At 39.4% G+C, this 20,062-nt stretch overlaps 1 protein-coding gene across 1 annotated transcript in view; it reads left to right on the top strand.

Annotated features, from left to right (window-relative positions):
* LOC138638316 (inactive ubiquitin carboxyl-terminal hydrolase MINDY-4B-like) overlaps positions 1 to 20,062 on the top strand; it is a 134,893-nt gene that overhangs the window by 49,352 nt on the left and 65,479 nt on the right. Inside the window, exons 2-4 of the mRNA XM_069727524.1 lie at positions 6,889 to 7,007; positions 7,114 to 7,141; positions 13,929 to 14,096. Of these exons, the coding sequence (XP_069583625.1) occupies positions 6,895 to 7,007; positions 7,114 to 7,141; positions 13,929 to 14,096 (309 nt within the window). The 5' untranslated portion in view covers positions 6,889 to 6,894. The remainder of the gene's footprint in view (positions 1 to 6,888; positions 7,008 to 7,113; positions 7,142 to 13,928; positions 14,097 to 20,062) is intronic.

Raw genomic sequence — 20,062 nt, forward strand, 5'->3', positions numbered from 1 at the left:
TTGTTGCCAGGTGCAATCTTCTTATTTCTTTAAGCATCCGTGTAGTTTATTGTTCATCTAGATCTATTTTTGCACTTAATATTCGCATCCCAGGGATGAATGTTGCCACCTACATGTAATCTGGCGTACCGCCATGTTTCCTCTGCTATATCTCCTTGTTGTTATACACTGCATACAGCATGTATACTTGTATAGTTGTTATTTGTATTGTTAAATAAATAAACTTTGTACTTGAATTTTTTAAATTATGTTGCTTTGGACATTAGTACTCCATTTTTTCTTGGTTCTATCTATCTGGAGTTGTCTATCTAATTGGATACCCATGAGGTGTTCTGGGAGAGTTGCTGTTGTGTGCTCTCAGCCACAATATATATTGGTGCTTTACGATTCTGTATATATATATATGTTGGAGAGAGAAGTTGAGCTTAGGAAGTAAAACCATTTTAATTAAGTTTATACGGCCAGCTACAGATAATGGGAGTTTACCCCACGAGGCAAATTTTACTTTGACTAATTCCAGTAGGGGAATAATATTAAGTTGTAGATCAAACTCACTGTCTTTGGATATGTTAATACCTAGATATTTAAAATGAGAGACCACAGGCAGCGAAAACAAAGTAGCAAGGTGGGTCAATGGGCTATGAAAGAGAGGCAATAGGGCAGATTTATCCCAATTAATATATAATCCGGAGCATTTACTAAATTTATCTATAATAGTAACCGCATGCGGGAGCGTCTCTTCTGTCCTACCCATGAATAAAATCATATCATCAGCATATAAGCCAATAGTGTCTAGACGATCGGCTATTTTTATACCCACAATATTTGGAGAGGATCGCATGCGTATAGCCAGTGCCTCAATTGCAAGAGCAAAGATAGCTGGGGATAAAGGGCATCCCTGACGTGTCCCTCTAGATAGAGAAAATGACTCCGAAGCCAAATTATTTATAATTATACGAGCTTTAGGTTTTGCATATATTGCACCTATCCATTTTTGAAACCTAGCCCCGAAGCCATATCTCCTCAGACATTTAAATAAAAAAGGCCATTCAAGAGAGTCAAAGGCTTTAGCTGCGTCCAATGATGCCAAAGCCCAATTATGATCCGGCACTAAAGAACTATATTGGATTACTGATTGGACCCATCTAATATTAATAGAGGTATTTTTACTGGGCATGAAACCAGTCTGGTCAGGGTGTATAAGTTTTAGTATAATAGTATTTAGTCTAGTAGCTAGAACCTTGGTGAAAATCTTATAATCCACATTAACCAACGATATGGGATGATAAGATCCACATTCAAGGGGGTCTTTTCCTTCTTTCTTAAGTATAATGATATTAGCTTCTTAGAAGGAGTCCGGCAGATATTCCTCCTCCCCAAGCCCCTTAAATACTTTCAAAAGAAGTGGCAATATATCTCTATACTTTTTGTATACTTCAATGGGAAACCCGTCTGGTCCAGGAGCCTTCCCAGAGGCCATATCCATCATAGCATTTTCATTTTCTTCTATGTTAAAATCAGCGTCCAAAAAAGCTTGTTCAAGAGAACTCAGCGTGGGGAACTCTATATCCGACAAGTAGTCTAAACATTCTAGGATTCCAAGGCCACTCCCAGAACTATATAATGCTCTGCAGTAATCATAAAATCGATGAAGTATATCCTCTGTTGAGGTCACCATCGAAGTATCCGCTCTCCGAATTTGAAGAATAGTGTTAGATGTGTTGTGCTGACGCACCAAAAAAGCCAAAAACTTACTAGATTGGTTCTCCAATTCAAAGTAGGACTGACAGGTAAAAAATAACTTACATTTAGATTTGATATCCATATATTGGGTATATAACCTCTGAGAGGTCAACCAAGCCATTCTGTTTTCATTAGTCTGGCTAGATAAGTAAGCTGCTTCCGATTCATTTAGTTGCAGTTCCATCTTATCATCCTCCTCAAAGGTTATCTGTTTAATATAAGAGATTGTAGAGGATAAACATCCTCTCAGATATGCTTTAAGGGCATCCCTGAACAGATTAATATTATGGGGTTCAGGATGGGTTTCAATAAAGCAATTCAATTGATCTATAGTTCTGTCAGTGGGACCTATTAATTTCAACCAGAATGGGGTTAACTTCCAGAATGTGTTATGTTTTGATTGGCCAATATTAAGTTTAAGTATAACCAGACTATGATCTGAGATTCCCCTTGGACCATGTTCTAGGTTATCTACCCATATCACTAGATCACTGTAACCGAAGATATAATCTATATGAGACAAAGTACGTCTAGTGGACGAGTGACAGGTGTACCCCTTTACCTGAGGATGACGTATCCTCCATATATCCAACCAACCACTTCCCCCCATAAACAGTGCTAGTGGAGACAGAGCTGTAGATGGGGTTACCCCTGAGATCCCATCATCCAACCTGATTCTATCAAGGGAATCATCCATCACCAAATTAAGGTCCCCCATACAGTACATATATAAAGTATGCATCTGGGTAGTTTAGAGCAAAGCTCATTGCCTTTTGAAGAACTGACACATTGGCCGGAAGAGGATTATAAATACACAAAATTACATAGACTCTTGAGTTTATCAATGCATATACAAAGACAAAACGTCCCTCAGGATCTCTTCGGGCCTCTTTAACATTCCACCTAACATCCCTATGTATTAACAATCAAACCCCTCTAGAATAACTGGTATGAAATGCATGAATGTACCATTGTACCCAAGGTTTCTGTACAAACCTAGCTGAGTCTCTAGTCAGGTGCATCTCAACCAACGTCACAATATGAGGACGATAACGTTTAATTTGGGAAAAAACCTTAATTCTTTTCTGAGGAGATTTGAGACCCCTCACATTCCATGTCACAGATAGCTTCGGAACCCATATCATTCTATCTGAATATGGTATGCATATCACACAATAAAAATTATAAGCATCGTATATAGACTCTCGGCGGCAGTACCTACAAAAACAACAAACAAAACTTTTGAAAAGAAAAACATCAGAAAGTTCAAAAATAAAGGAGCAAAATTCCACGCTCCTATCCTGATTTAAATCGGGGGACACTCTCACTGAACACAGTGTCCGGTATTACTGTGAAGTCGGATGCCAATGCGACGAGCTCCAATCATATAGGTAGTAGAAAAGATCCAGTTATCTGCCAGTAAATCAGGATTCCTGTCCACGTGAGCCTTTATGGGACCGCACCCAATCCATTGCCTCCGCTTGGTTCGTAAAAAATATGGAGGAGCCTTCATGAGCAATTCGAAGTTGGGCTGGATATATCATTGAATAAAGAATATTCTTTTCCCTGAGCTTCTTCTTGACTTCCATGAATTGGGCCCGCTGCTTCTAAAGTTCCATGGAGAAATCAGGAAATATTGAAATCATAGCACCATTAAACTTAATAGGACTCTTTTGTCTCGCCATCCTTAATACAACATCTTGGTCTTTGCAGTTAAGGAGACATGCTAAAAAAGGCCAAGGTGGAGCGCCCAGTGGAAGCGGTTTTGTAGGGACTCTATGAGCCCTTTCCACTGAAAAGGTGGAAGAGAAATTATCCCCTAAAGTATGTTTAAGCCAGCCTTTTAAAAAATCCTCAGGCTGTTGACCTTCTGAGCGCTCCGGCAATCCTATAATCCGGATAGTATTCCGGCGCAGTCTGTTTTCAAGGTCGTCTGCCTTTTGTTTCCAGGCATTTATGGAGCCCGTCACTTTTGTTAGCCTAGCCTCCAAAGGTATAAAGTTATCTTCCAGATTGGACACTCTTCTTTCAACTTCTGTAACACGACCACTCATAGCATGTATATCTTGCCGGAGACGCCCCACCTCAGAATGCACGTCTTCTATTTTCTCTGTCAGGGACATTCTAGTTAAAAATATGGCCTGCATTAACTGTTTGGATGTCTGTCTAAGGGTTAGATCCTCCTGTATACCATCCTCCTCACCATCAGAAGCACGGTTTTTACGTTGATCAGCAGCTTTAGCTTGTGATGTAGCATTCCTAAGGGATCGTGCATTATCAGATGGATCAGTCCTTGCAAATTCTTTCATTTTATCAGCTATCCCTGAGCCTTTAGAATGACTCATAGTTAATAATGATGAAATATAATAAGCTGAATAGTATGGTTATAGAGTCTCCTCTTCCTGAAGACCATCCATAGCAGTCACAAGATAATGAGCATAAATCAAGAAGCTCTGATCAGGTTTATAGAGCGAGATATCAAGTATTATGACAGATTTGCTGGTAGTATGCAAGTCTTATATAGCAAGGTTTGAAAAAGCGCCTGCAGGGACAGTGGTAGGAGTACAGAAACCTCTCAGGGTGACAGGAGCTTTTGTGCCGTTAATTTATCACCTAAGGGAGTATGGGGCTCATATCTCAGAGCACAAACTGCACCTCCCTCCAAGTACCTCCAGGATGCAGCCGCACCACTCCGTCAGCCCTCTCAGAAGCAGAGTGTGCAGCGCCGTGCCTCTTCCTGATAGAGCGGACAACAGATAATGGCTGCCATCCACAAGCCTCACTTTCCCGCCAGAGCCCTCACACAGCCCGATGCACCGGAAAGGCTCCACACCGCTCTCCCCCAAGAACGGGAGGTCTCCAGGAGTCCGGGATCCCACTGCTGGCAGGTAAGTATAAATATCAGCGATTAAATGCAGGATTTCGTCCATGATTATGGGAGCTCCGTCTAACTGCGTCCTCTTAGCACCGTTACATCACTCCGCCCCAAGTACCCTTAATTGCCGCCGTGAAAAGGCATATCGGCGGTCGTTAAGGGGATATGATTGTCAATATGACCAACAGCTAGTGAAGGGCATCCTTTTGTCACAGTCCACTGATTATGGTGGTCTATAGATTGCTCTTGGGTACATTAGTGATGACCTCTTAGTGCTTCTCTAAACTTCTGTAACCTATTGCATAGAATATACATATAACCGGATGATATGTAATGAATGATGTATGATGAAGATATAAGGTCAGCAGTAAATACAGCAAAACTTATAGAGCTACAACCCAGGTAAATAAAGACACTCGGTGCCCTGTGAAACTTGTTTGGGTATCATGTAACAAAACATTCAGATGCTTTCATAATGTGTTGAAAGATAATAGAGAATGGGAAGTGGAATATGAGAAGTCATTAGTTTGCAGATCTTTGTTAATGTGCTTTTGTACTCCATTGGCATTATCACAACTATGATAGATTTGAATAAAAGCAGGTCTAAAGGATTTTACTGTAGGGCAAGATGCCAAGGAGCCATACATGCCTGATAACCTTTATCACATTGCCATGGCAGCAAGGTTTGCCCTCACTTGATCCAAACAAATCCACCTTTTTGTATCCACTAATGTCCCTGTCAACTTCTGTCTTATACAGTGCTTAGCATAAATGAGTACACGTAACAGATTTTGACATAAATCCTTTAGCTTGCTATCAGAATCAACATTTTTTTATGGGATACCATATAGCAAAATACTGCCACAAATGTGGGCCATTGATTGCAAGCATGATTTGTTGTTTTGAACAGCTCAAAAAGTTTTTTTTTTTTAACCAAAAATTAATGTAAGACCATGTTGCAAAAATAAGTACACCTCAATCGAATTCTTAGGAGCCAAGCAAAAGTTTAGACTACAACATTGTAATGACTAATAATTCAACTTCAGGTTAGTCTAATTATTCATTAAACAGATGTCCATAAACCAGTTGACTATGAAAGGGCATTACTTAACAAAGAAAACCCATTCCCATTTCATGCTGATAGCAATAGCACCACATGGAAGAGAAATGTCACAAGGCCTAAAAAGAAAATTATTTTTTAAGCAAAAAAGGTGAGTTGCTTGCTCAAAACTTGTCCGTAGAAGCCCTTGTAAGTGCTACCAGCCTTCCACTGCAGGCATTTCTTTCCAGTATGTTAATACATATTTCCTTGGCAAGGATATTCATTTGGCATAAGTTACTTCAGTGGGGATCTCTGGATATGTTCACAGAGCTATGTGTGATTATGAGAGCAGGTCTCACACTGGTAACATTCCCTTTCATTTATAATTAGCTCTGGAGGCAGATTCTCATAAAGATCAGTATCCGGCCTGTAGATTTGAATATTTCATTTGCATATAGGAAAAATATGAATTTCTCCAAAATAAGATATTGAATCGCAGATATCAAGATATCATTTTATTCAGATTTCTGTAACCTGTATGCCCATATAGATGGCTTAGAAGGGCTGATCCTACTGACAGATTTCCTTTAACAAAGAAAATTATTAAGTGATATATTACAAACCATTAGAAGCTAAGACTACATTGACACTCATATTACTATCACAGACATTGTCATGCCCTTTAGCAACCTAAAAACTCAAACAGAAGACTAGACTGGTCACAGCATTTTGTAATTTATATGAATTTGATAGCGTATAATAGGAACATAAGACACCCACATAATACAAACAATTTCCTCCCTAACTACAATGTAATGTGTTGAGTTTTTGAAGGTCAGAACTGATCAATTTTCATCTCCATTTTGGAGCAATGAAATGCAACACAATAAGACATTAAACAATCTCTTCTTTGGACACAATTCACACGTGTAAATTATTTATCCCCTGAGGAAACAGATATTTGGTCCCAGAAAAAAATCTAACATGTGTTTTGTTATAAAAAGGGCAGATGACCTATATTTGTAAAGTGAGGAAAAAGATCAGACAACTACGTCCATCTCTGATAAAACTTTAATCAAGAGGTGTCGGTGTGAGCTTACAGCCTGTCCTCGATGGTGACACTGTGTCAGTAACTTTCTGTCTGGCCTTTGTTGGGGATGCAATATCAATCTTTTATCTCCATTATAAAAGAAGGACCCATTATTCTTCTTCTCTATGTTCCCACCAGCTTCACATGGACAAGAGACCTTCGGACAGAAACCTCAGCTTAAAAACAATGGAACTGGAAGAAATCGCAACCAAAATTTCTGCTCTGGACAAATGGAGAGCAATATTCAGTTCTCAAGGGTGAGGCGGTCAATCATAGGGGGAGTAAATTACTTTGCCGGTATTGATTTCCTGGTCCAGCTTTTGCAATATGTTTGAAAGCATCTATTACTTTTATTGATTGCAGATTGGAGATCAGAAATCCAGCAAATCAGGTAATTCAAGTCGATTTATCATGATAGTACAATGGACTTTTGCAACGTCTTTGTTTATACTCCATTATTGATAGAAATGTGCGATGAGTTAGTGTTCAAGAAAACTTTGTATTTTGTAGAAAATACTATGTGCTATGTGTGTAGATGAAGAACACACCAGATACATCAATTTAAATATTTTGCCCAGAAATTAACAGGATCTAAATGGCATATACACATTTCTAACCCGTGAAGTACAGATCTATAGTAGGTCTATTGGCCCCACTGTATGACAAAATGCTTCCAATTTTATCTGGAGGCTTTTTTTATGTTCCTTTATTTTTTATGTATTTTTTCCACTATTTCATCAGATATATTCCATTGTATCCTACAAAATTATAAGCCATGAAAAGCATTACAACACTATAGCACATTAATATTAATATACGTAATGGATTGTACTGCAGCAGACGTGCAAAGAAAATGTCAGATTACCAGCATTTACCCCAAGATACTGCAGGGTGACCTTCATCCACAGCACTTACACATCTCGTCCGTGATAGCATAAATCATTAGTGCTAGGTTTTGAGGAAGAGGACCGGCACCACTAAATACATAGGGAAATGTGCCATATACCGAAGAACGAATGTAAGGAACCAAAGAAGTATGAAATAGGCACTAATATCCCAGCAATATCGCCAAAAACCAAGGATGGTAAAAAGGAAAATATTTATTAAACATGTAATGAAAAAACAAGGGTTAAAAACATATAAAAGACTATAAATTCCTTAATCCATATTAACAAATATTAATAAAACAGTGATGGAATATGAAGATAAATGGGAAAAAGTCAAATGTTAGTATGCAAAATGAAAACCTAATAAAGTATAAAGGCTATAAGACACCAAGATAGTACACAAATAAGAGGAACAAGTAAATGCTGTAGGATATATAAGAATAAACCAAATATCAGATTCTAAAGGCCTGTGACCAACTGGTGCTACACATAATAGGATAATATGAATGGATAAGGTGCAATCCCTCCACGAAGAGGTGCCAATTTCATAGCCTCTTCTGTTCCTTAGTATAACTTATTAGTAACAATTAATATTTACTGGATATAAAAATAAATTATGTACTAATTGTTTCCCTTCTTACATCCCTTTCTTCTATACATCAGTATCCCATCTCTTGGTCATATTAGATACATCTACATTATTGACATTACATGTGAGTAACTAAGGACCACTGAGGATAGGAGAATTCCCGTCCCTGATCTCTTACATTCGGAGAATCTGCTTGCAGCATGTTCACATCAGGACTTTGTGCAGAGAAGTATAATTTATAGTAACAGATGTCGGTGTCACATAGAAGTTACAAACATGAACTAGAGAATTCAGTCCTGAGCTTGAGAATAGGATTACCGTACATCTGCTTTCTGGCATTGTCAGTTCTCGGCCAACATTCAGCATCATTGCCTCACCAGTTACCAAAATTGAACAGAAAATAGGATCTTGAGAATCAAGAGCAAAGTCATTGGCTTAGAAATGGATTTTAGGACTATAACATAATATATAAAACTGGATTGTAATGAAAAACATCTAAACAAAGCACAACCTAAAGTAAAATCGCCATCGATAATGCACCTAAAGCATTCTTGCAATTGTAAAGAAGTTGTATCCTTAGACTATAGTAGGTAATGGCATAAGTAACAATTCCCTCCTGTAGCATTCCTCCTGTATGTTATGTAGGTAAAACAGACAATGCTCTTCCAATGCATTTGAAGGTAATCTGCCACTTTTTTTTTATTTCTAATAAATAAATTAGTATATTTGATAACCTTGTATTAAAAAAAAGTGAAAATATAAATTGCTGTCATTTTTTTAATTCATTAATTTAATTCATTTTTATGTAGCCACTGGGGGCTGCCATTTCCATTTGCTAGTGGATGTGTCACCGTCACTGCACACCACTTATACACAGCAAATATGTCACTTACAAGGCAAAGGAGACAAGGACTGGTCTCCAATCTTCTATGCTGAGGCCGTATCAGTGGTGTACGGCGCATGCTCTCTGCAGACATGTCTGTTTTTAACTGTGTCATGGATCAAAATGACATATATGAGCTTATGGGTCTATGAAAACCACGGCCGGCACACGGCTGTCATCACTGTGCAATCCGTGCACTGTCTGTAATTACCATTGCAATGAATAAGAGAAGCTATTCAATTATTTATTTTTTATCAATGAAAATGACTGATGGAAAAACTGATTTTCCACTGATGGAAAAACTGACACTGACCAAACACTGATGAAAATCGGATTGATAACTGTGATGGATAATCATCCGAGTTTTTACTTACGGGAAAAAACACGAACATCTGAGAGAGGCCTAATTCTCGGCCAGTCGCTGTGCACGATTGGATCGGAGTGGGTTTGCAAATGTATGCAGCTGCTTTCCATAGTGTGTAAAATATGGAAATCATATTTAATTTGTCATGCTTTCTATCTGTGAACAAATATTACTAATTGTAGGGAAAAAGTTTCATTTTCATTAAAATAGAAAAATGTGGAAGACACTCCCTGCCTGTAAATTCTTAGCCACTTAGGAAAGAATAACTAAAGTCCCGATAACCTCTTTAACTGTTTCTAAACCATAGACATAGTTCTTGTTTAATCCATTAGACACCAGACATGCCGGCAGTGACTCCTGACGGGACATCAAGGGTGCAGACATGTGCTCCTTACGGCATAAGGGGTCCCACATATTCTCTTGTTGTGGGGCCCAGAAATGATTTGGGCAGCGAAGGTTACAACAGCTACATATTTATCTATAGCTGATAGGTTTTACAAATAGGAAAACAGAAAGAATTATTGTTTTTCTTATTAAAGTACTATAATTCTTAAGATATTACTTCAGAAATTAGATTTTTGAGCCACAGAGTCAACAATAAAATCTTTTTTAGGTTTCTTCTGCCATTGGCAGATTTTTCAACATTCTTTTGCTGCTTTGGGTTTAGTATTCTACATGGCATGTTAAATACACTGTTATCCATGACTCAACTTATCCATTCAACAAGGTAGAACGTGTCAAATTATCTGGTAATCAAGAAGAGTCAGGAAGGCAGTAACTTGGCAGGAGCTGGTAGAGAGGCCGAAGCTTCAGTCATCACAAGCTCCTCCATCGGTGACTTCTTCCGTTACATTGTTATTATGAATATTTGTGCAAAGGTCCATGTGAATGGAGACGCCTCAAAGCTAAATTACATTCAATTACTGCAGGAGGACGTCATGAAGAAACCAATAGTAAGTGACCCCTCACTTCATGAGCAGGTTTGTGCACTGCAGCTTCATGATAATTACGCACAACAGTATTAGTTTGTTAAAGATCCTTGTACAAGCACGTGCTGAGTATTGATTTTCTGCTGATGCCATCTAAAATATGTCTCCATGTTGCAGAAATTTTTTGTTTCTTACTGATAACTGACTTTAATTTACATTTTATTACAAAATCATATTCTCATGTGGTGGAATTAGTTCGTCTAAGGGCTCACACAGGCGACCTTAATAATCGGATGAGTGCTAGCCAGCATTTTGACAGATAGCACTTGTCCACATGTTATGCTATGGGGTTGTACACATGTGCAATTTTTTCCAGGGAAAAATCACGTGCTGATATTCGGATTGCACTCGGCCATGCAAGTCAGTCCATCTTCTCCTCTTCCGAGAGAATGGGATCACACTATGAACATACTCTCATCAGCATTTCATAAGAGTGTGATTTGTATAATTGACCCGTTTTTCTTGGATTAGAAAACATGCACCTAGCCTAAGGAAAAGCTAATATTTTGGGGGTGAAAGTAACTTTAAATATGATATTAATGTTTCTGTAATTCCAAACAATTGTCAAACTGATGTTTTGTAAAATGAAGTACCGGTAATCAGTATCAATGCCATGTAACATAGAATGATGTAAATATGTCTAAAATGCAATAAACACCTAAACATAGTGTCTTTAAGCTTCTTCTGAAGTGACCCATCTTTACTATATCATTACTAGACTTTGTATTGAACAACTGCATTCTGTGAATATTGGCATTCTAACATTGGTTATATTTCCTTGTATTTTTTTTATATAACTATATGTAAAAAATAATTCAAAATGCAAATACAGATGGACACAACTGTTCGTGCATTGGTATTCTTGTTCTTTTTTGGAATGTGCGCATTGTAGATTCAGACTGAAGGAAGCAAAACCATGAAGGAACAATGTGGAATCAAGGAGTAAAGAACTCCTTCAAGACTGTTGTAAAGCCACTCCAGGTAAACTACCTGATGAAGCTACTCGAGAGAACGCCAGTGGGGTCTAAAATGGTCATCAGAGTAAAAGGGTCATGAGTAGTGATGGGCGAATATACTCGTTACTCGGGATTTCCCGAGCATGCTTGGGTGACCTCCGAGTATTTTTTAGTGCTTGGAGATTTAGTTTTCCTCACCGCAACTGAATGATTTACATCTGTTAGCCAGCTTGATTACATGTGGGGATTTCCTAGCAACCAGGCAACCCCCACATGTACTTATGCTGGCTATCAGATGTAAATCATTCAGTTGCGGCAATGAAAACTAAATCTCCGAACATTAAAAAATACTTGGAGGACACCCGAGCGTGCTCGGGAAATCTCGAGTAATGAGTATATTCGCTCATTACTAGTCATGAGTAAGACTGCTTAGTGCATTCGAAACGCGTCGACTGGGTCATGTTGACCATGTACATTTTTCTTTTGTACGCACTATAATTTCTTTAAAAAGAAAAGAAAATCCAGCCCTGTTGAGCCAGACTGCAATTTTTTTCTATTTTCCTTGATGTGAGACCAGGGCGAGGCCAGTGTCTGGGCCCCAGGTGGATGAGTATAGAGCAACTGGGTGAGCTGGAATTAAGTTTTTACAAAAGGGGGTATGTTGAGGAATCTAAGGTTTCATTCATATTATTATTATTATTATTTATTTATATAGCACCATTAATTCAATGGTGCTGTACATGAGAAGGGGTTACATCAAAATACAAACATCACTTACAGTAAACCAAACTAACAATGACAGACTGGAAGAGAGGGAAGAGGTCCCTGCCCTTGCAGGCTTACATTCTATAGGATTATGGGGAAGGAGACAGTAGGTCGGGGTTGCAGTAGCTCCAATGGTGTTGAGGTGGCCGTGTGGTTTGTTTCAGATGTTTCTTTACTCTTGGTTCACATATGGGTTCTTTCGTAGGATTGCTTCCTTCAGTCTGAATCGACAATGTGCAGATTTCAATAAAAAGAAAAATTATTGCATGAACAACAGTTGTATCCAAACTCTTAACTGGTACTGTACATCTAGGAGATCACTGTCAAACAAAATGTGATGACATGTTATCAATATTAGGGCAGTGAGAATCTGGAGAATCTGGAATTGCTTGCCTGAGGAGGTGGTGATGGCGAACTCAGTCGAGGGGTTCAAGAGAGGCCTGGATGTCTTCCTGGAGCAGAACAATATTGTATCATACAATTATTAGGTTCTGTAGAAGGACGTAGATCTGGGGATTTATTATGATGGAATATAGGCTGAACTGGATGGACAAATGTCTTTTTTCGGCCTTACTAACTATGTTACTATGTTACTATGTAATATTGATGGTGACCCACTTGCCAGATCAGTTTCAGTGCCCTAAACAAAACAAGATATAGTATTTGTCTTTGTGATTTTACCATTTTGCTATTGTTTGGGTTTTTCTGTAAAGAGGAAAGAGACTAAGCGGGAAGTCCAGGTGATAAATAAGTGAATCTCCTGAAAGTGTCAGTGAAAAAAAACACAAACTGCTGAGAATTCTGTCATATTTTATTACAGCAATCCAAGTTATAAGGAAGTGGTTATAAGATGTATGTTACATCAAGACAACTCTGCCGTGAAGCGTAGCCCCCTGATAAGCACCTATTTGTTAGGGATCAGGCAATACAATATTTACAGGTGTCCAAACATTGACCCTTTTAACTTAGGCCTGTTTCACATGCACGTTTTATTTCTCATATGTGAAAAATGGATGGACTTTCATCAGTGTCAGTTATTACCATTATTTCTTCATCAGTTTTTTTGGTACACAAAAATAATAGCTGATAGAGGTTTCTCACAGCTAACAGTCAGTGAAAAATGAATAGCGTTATAAGTGTGCTGTCTGACTTTTTCACTGTCCAGTAGACTGGCATTGGTGATTTTGATCCGTGACTCGGATCAAAATTAAATGCGTCTTTATTTTTTGCCTATACTGTAAAATATCTGACATCTGAATACCTCATAGACTAGAAAGGGTTCTCTTGGAAAACAAATAGAGATAAAACATGTATAATAAAATTGAATGTGTGAAAGTGGCCAATTGTATTAGCACCAAAACTTTTTTTTTAAAATAGACATTCATTGAAAGCGTTACACCACATAAATGAATAATGAGAGTGTAGAACAGGACTGGTGGCAGACTTAAAGGGTTAACTTTTCTGGTACCCCACTGCAGAAAGAGTAGAAAAATACATGGTGTAGCATTTTTCCCAAAAAAAGAGATTGCTGTGAAATTGGATCTAAGAGGTCTATAAGGGAAAGGTAAAATAGATGTCTTCAAGCAGTTAACATGTTCAGTAAGGTAAATCACCATGGAAAATGTTATTAGTAAAAGAAAAGTTGAAGCTAAGAACACTAACATTATACATAACTAAAATCTCTACACACACATCTACTGGTGCTTAGTTCTCCACCCATTAATGCAATGTGTTGTTGTTTAAAGACCACCCAAGATCCCCACAAAGCAGATGAAGACATTGAGGAGAGAGCGGAGGCCACAAGCGGCAAGAAGCATGGGACGTTTCCAGGCAGTATTTTCTATTCCATTCCAAAGGAGTTGATAATAGCCTCCAACCTCGGTGGTCAGCCCATCTCAATAGAAATGGCAACGGTAAGAAGAGCTTATCAGTTAAGGAAGAGGTGAAATCTAAACCAGGCCCAACAAAGAGCCCATGAAATACTATCTGTCACACTGTAAGAACAGGCAGGGTGTCATGAATGCATATAAGTCAGTAGAAGGTTGAACGAGAAGATAAAGCAGTAGTATACTCCTCAATATATAAATTGCAACACCAAGAAGAAAGAATCATTAAATTATGGAAATCATTTTAATAATATGCAAATAATGAATAAATAGGAACAACATTTTCAAAACATCTTGAATTTTACAGTATTGAATAAATCAGAAGTCCCCGAACTTAGACACCTTGGCTGCTATCATTTAAGTTATTGTGTACTTGGGCACACAAATCATCAAGATCCACTTCTGGCAGCTCCCTGTGCAAGTGCTGACTAATGATATCCCAGATGTGCTTGATGGTAGGCTAGTGCGGAGACGCTGCAGGCCATCGTAGCAGGCTATGCAGGTTGCTCACAACGCACAAAAAACATGTGACCTTACATTGTCATGTTAAAATATGGCTAATGGTACTCTTTTATGTTCCCTCATGAAGGCCTCTTTATGGTGTTGCCCACATGGTCTCCAGACCAATCTCTGGCTATCACTGCGTCCAATACAAAAGCAGACCAAATCACTGAAGAGGATAGATCTTGATTCCAGCCTCCATTGCCATCTTTCTCTGCACCAAGATAGGCTTTCAGATCAATGGTGTGATGCTATTGGACGCCTGTAGCTGGATACCAGTAACCAGCGCCATCCTACTCACTGCATTAACTGTGCTGCTCCATCCAGTGACAAGCCATTGCACTGAACTGCCTCTTCCGCACTCCTAGTGCTGCTGCATTCCCCAGTCGCTGGAGAGTTTGCACCTGGCTTTAGGGAGACATGGCCAGACTCTACCTGAATTTAACCCTGCTGTGTCCTGCACAGTTCAGTTTCCTTGGCCTATCCCCTGCAAGAAGGGGATATATTAGACAGCTCATCCTTCCGCACCTGGCTTGAACTTAGGTTCCTAGTGAGCAGTCAGTCTCTTACTTACTTATTTTGGTGCTTTATTGTCTATTCTTTCCTTTGACCGACCCAACTTGTTTACTGATCTACTCTGATCCGTTTTCTGATCCTGTGCTCCCTGCCCCGACCTTGTACTGTCTGATCATGTCTCTGACCTCTGTATCTTGTGTTCTGCCAGCTGACCCTTCGGTCAGCTGCTGCAGGTCCGGGGACTGCCCTGGAGTGGCACTGTGACTACCCTAATGGCTAAGCCTATCATTATGATCAGCAGCTCTAGTGAAAATCAGGTAGATACACTTAGTCACGCTTTCAACACAAGAACACCATGCCATATATTGCTATTGCCACTGTGAGCTGGCCTAAATGTGCAACCATGACTTGTAATGTTTCTGGGCTGTCTCCCATCTAACCCCACCGTTCGGCAATTGCAAAGCGAACTGCCAGTACAGGATCAGATCTTGATGATTTGTGTGTCTAAGGCCGGCATCACACTACCGTGTTTTACGGACGTAAGAGAGGTGCTGAAAATACGGATTGCATAAGGTACAATGCTTCTCTATGCCCCTGCTCCTATCAGCCGTATTTTACTGATCCGTATTATACGGTCTTCTACGGCTGTAGAAAATCGCAGCATGCTGCGTTTGTCACCGTATTGCGCAAAAAATACGCCAATGAAAGTCAATGGGGGCCAGAAAATTATGGATTACACACGGACCAGCAGTGTGACTTGCGAGAAATACGCAGCGGTGTTCTATAGAAAAGCCGGCAATTCAGTGCGGTGTACAGTAAAATCACACTGACAGGTTACAATAGAATAGCTAAAATAAATGTCTACACATAGTATAGGGGTATATATATATATATATATATGTCATTGAGACACATATATGTATATATATTATTTCATACAGCGCTAGATAGCTTAAAAGCCGGTAATTCAATTACCTTCCTAAACCCGACATGATATGAGACATGGTTTACATACAGTAAACCATCTCATATCCCCTTTTTTTTGCATATTCCACACTACTAATGTTAGTAGTGTGTATGTGCAAAATGTGGGCTCTGTAGCTATTGAATTAAAGGGTTAAATCGCGGAAAAAATTGGCGTGGGCTCTCGCACAATTTTCTCAGCCAGAATGGTAAAGCCAGTGACTGAGGGTAGATATTAATAGCCAGGAGAGGGTCCATGGTTATTGGCCCCCCCTGGCTAAAAACATCTGCCCCCAGCCACCCCAGAAAAGGCACATCTAGAAGATGCGCCTATTCTGGCACTTGGCCACTCTCTTCCCATTCCCGTGTAGCGGTGGGATATGGGGTAATGAAGGGTTAATGTCACCTTGCTATTAACCCCTTCGCGACGTGCGCCGTACTAGTACTGCGCTGCCGGCACTGTATTTGTGCCAGCAGCAGTACTAGTACGGCACACTGATCACCGCGGTCTCGCGCTGAGCGCCGCGGTGATCGGGTGCGGGTGTCAGCTGTATAAGACAGCTGACACCCCGCAGCAATGCCTATGATCGGCGCTAGCGCTGATCGCGGGCATTTAACCCCTCTGATGCCACTGTCAGTAGTGACAGCGGCATAGAGGGGGATCGCACAGGGACGGGGGCTCCCTGCGCTCTCCCACTGGAGCAACGCGATGAGATCGCGTTGCTCCGGTGATCCGGAAGGAGTCCCCAGATCCAAGATGGCCACGGGACTCCTTCCGGGTCATGAAATGACCTGGCTAGCCGGCGCCTGCTGAGAGTTGCTGAGAGCAGGCGCCGGAAAGCCACCTAAACTTGCCTGTCAGATCAACGATCTGATCTAATACAGTGATGTCCCACCCTGGGACAATGGTAGAAAGTTAAAAAAAAATAAAATAGAATGTATAAAAAAATTTTTTTAAAATCCCCAAATAAAGAAAAAAAAAACATTTCTCAGTAAATCCATTTATGTAAATTAAAAAAAACAATAAAAGTACACATATTTGGTATCGCCGCGTCCGTAACGACCCGCTCTATAAAACTATCCCACTAGTTAACCCCTTCAGTGAACACCACAAAAAAAACAAGGCAAAAAACATTGCTTTATTATCACACAGGCGAACAAAAAGTGGAATAACACGCAATCAAAAAGACGAATATAAATAACCATGGTACAGCTGAAAACGTCAACTTGTCCTGCAAAAAAAAAGCCGCCATACAGCATCATCAGCAGAAAAATAAAAAAGTTATAGCTCTCAGAATAAAGCGATGCAAAAACAATTATTTTTTTTATATAAAATAGTTTTTATTGTGTAAAAGCGCCAAAACATTAAAAAAATTACATAAATGAGGTATAGCTGTAATCGTACTGACCTGAAGAATAAAGCTGCTTTATCAATTTTACCACACGTGGAACGGTATAAACACCTCCCCTAAAAGAATTTCAAGAATTGCTGGTTTTTGTTCATTCCACCTCCCAAAAATCGGAATAAAAAGCGATCAAAAAATGTCATCTGCCCGAAAATGGTACCAATAAAAACATCAACTCGTCCTGCAAAAAACAAGATCTCACATGACTCTGTGGGCCAAAATATGGATAAATTATAGCTCTCAAAATGTTGCAAAAACTATTTTTGCAATAAAAAGCGTCTTTTAGTGTGTGACAGCTGCCAACCCTAAAAATCCACCAAAAAAACGCTATAAAAGTAGATCAAACCCCCCTTAATCACCCCCTTAGTTAGGGAAAAATAATAAAATGTAAAAAAATGTATTTATTTCCATTTTCCCATTAGGGTTAGGGCTAGGGTTAGGACTAGGGTTAGGGCTAGGCTTAGGATTGGGGTTGGGGTTAGGGCTAGGGTTAGGGTTGGGGTTAGGGTTTCAGCTAGAATTGGGGAGTTTCCACTGTTTCGGCACATCAGGGGCTCTCCAAACAAGACATGGCGTCCGCTCTCAATTCCAGCCAATTCTTTGAAAAACTAAAACAGTGCTCCTTCCCTTCCGAGTTCTCCTGTGCGCCCAAACAGTGGTTCCCCCCAACATATGGGGTATAAGCGTTCTCAGGACAAGTTGGACAACAACTTTTGGGGTCCAATTTGTCCTGTTACCCTTGGGAAAATAAAAACGTGGGGGCTAAAATATCATTTTCATGGAAAAAAAAATATTTTTTATTTTCACGGCTCTGCGTTATAAACTGTAGTGAAACACTTGTTGGTTCAAAGTTCTCACAACACATCTAGATAAGTTCCTTGGGGGGTCTAGTTTCCAATATGGGGTCACTTGTGGGGGGTTTCTACTGTTTAGGTACATCAGGGGCTCTGCAAATGCAACATGACGCCTGCAGACCAATCCATCTAAGTCTGCATTTCAAACGGCGCTCCTTCCCTTCCGAGCTCTGCCATGCACTCAAACGGTAGTTCCCCCCCACATATGGGGTATCAGCGTACTCAGGACAAATTGGACAATAACTTTTGTTGTCCAATTTCTACTGTTACCCTTGGGAAAAAAAATTGCGGGTTAAAACATCATTTTGTGGAAAGAATGATTTTTTAATTTTCACAGCGCTACATTCTAAACTTTAGTGAAACAATTGGGGGTTAAAAGTGCTCACCACACATCTGGATAAGTTCCTTAGGGGGTCTTCTTTCCAAAATGGGGTCACTTGTGGGGGGTTTCCACTGTTAAGGCACATCAGGGGCTCTCCAAATGTGACATGGGTTCCGATCTCAATTCCAGCCAATTTTGCATTGAAAAGTCAAATGGCGCTCCTTCACTTCCGAGCTCTGCCATGCGCTCAAACAGTGGTTTATCCCCATATATGAAGTATCAGCGTACTCAGGACAAATTGTACAACAACTTTTAGGGTCCAATTTATCCTGTTACCCTTGGGAAAATAAAAAATTTGGGGCAAAAAGATCATTTTTTGTGAAAATTAATATGAATTTTTTTTTACGGCTCTACATTATAAACTTCTGTGAAGCACTTGGAGGTTCAAAGTGCTCACCACACATCTAGATTAGTTCCTTAGAGGGTGTACTTTCCAAAATGGTGTCACTTGTGGGGGTTTCCACTGTTTAGGCACGTCAGGGGCTCTCCAATCGCGACATGGGCTCCGATCTCAATTCCAGCAAATCTTGCATTGAAGAGTCAAATGGCGCTCCTTCCCTTCCGAGCTCTGCCATGTGCCCAAACAGTGGTTTACCCCCACATATGGGGTATCGGCGTACTCAGGACAAATTGTACAACGACTTTTGTGGTCCAATTTCTCCTGTTACCCTTGGTAAAATGAAACAAATTGGACCTGAAGTAAACATTTTGTGAAAAAAAAGTTAAATGTTCAATTTTTTTTAAACATTCAAAAAATGAGAAATCGCTGGTCAACTTTTAACCCTTATAACTCCCTAACAAAAAAAAATTATGTTTCCAAAATTGTGCTGATGTAAAGCAGACATGTGGGAAATGTTGTTTATTAACTATATTATGTGATATAACTCTCTAATTTAAGGGCATAAAAACTAAAATTTGAAAATTGCTAAATTTTCATAATTTCTGACAAATTTGTTTTTTTCACAAATAAATGCAAGTCATATCGAAGAAGTTTTACCACTATCATGAAGTACAATATGTCATGAGAAAATAATGTCAGAATCACCAGGATTCATTGAAGCGTTTCAGAGTTATGACCTCATAAAGTGACAGTGGTCAGAATTGTAAAAATTGGCCCTGTCACTTAGGTGAAAACAGGCTTCGGGGTGAAGGGGTTAAGCCAGATTAATAATGGTGAGGCGTTAATTATGACACCTATCCATTATTAATCCAATAGTATGAAATGGTTAAAAACCACACACACACATTATTACAAAGTCTTTTAATGAAATAAATAGACAGGTTGTTGGAATATTTTATTATTCTATTAATCCACCTGAAGACCCTTGTCCTGTAACAAAGTTAAAATAAAAAACAACAATATCCCATACC

This window comes from Ranitomeya imitator, chromosome 5 (genome assembly GCF_032444005.1).
Source record: "Ranitomeya imitator isolate aRanImi1 chromosome 5, aRanImi1.pri, whole genome shotgun sequence".
NCBI lineage: Eukaryota > Metazoa > Chordata > Amphibia > Anura > Dendrobatidae > Ranitomeya > Ranitomeya imitator.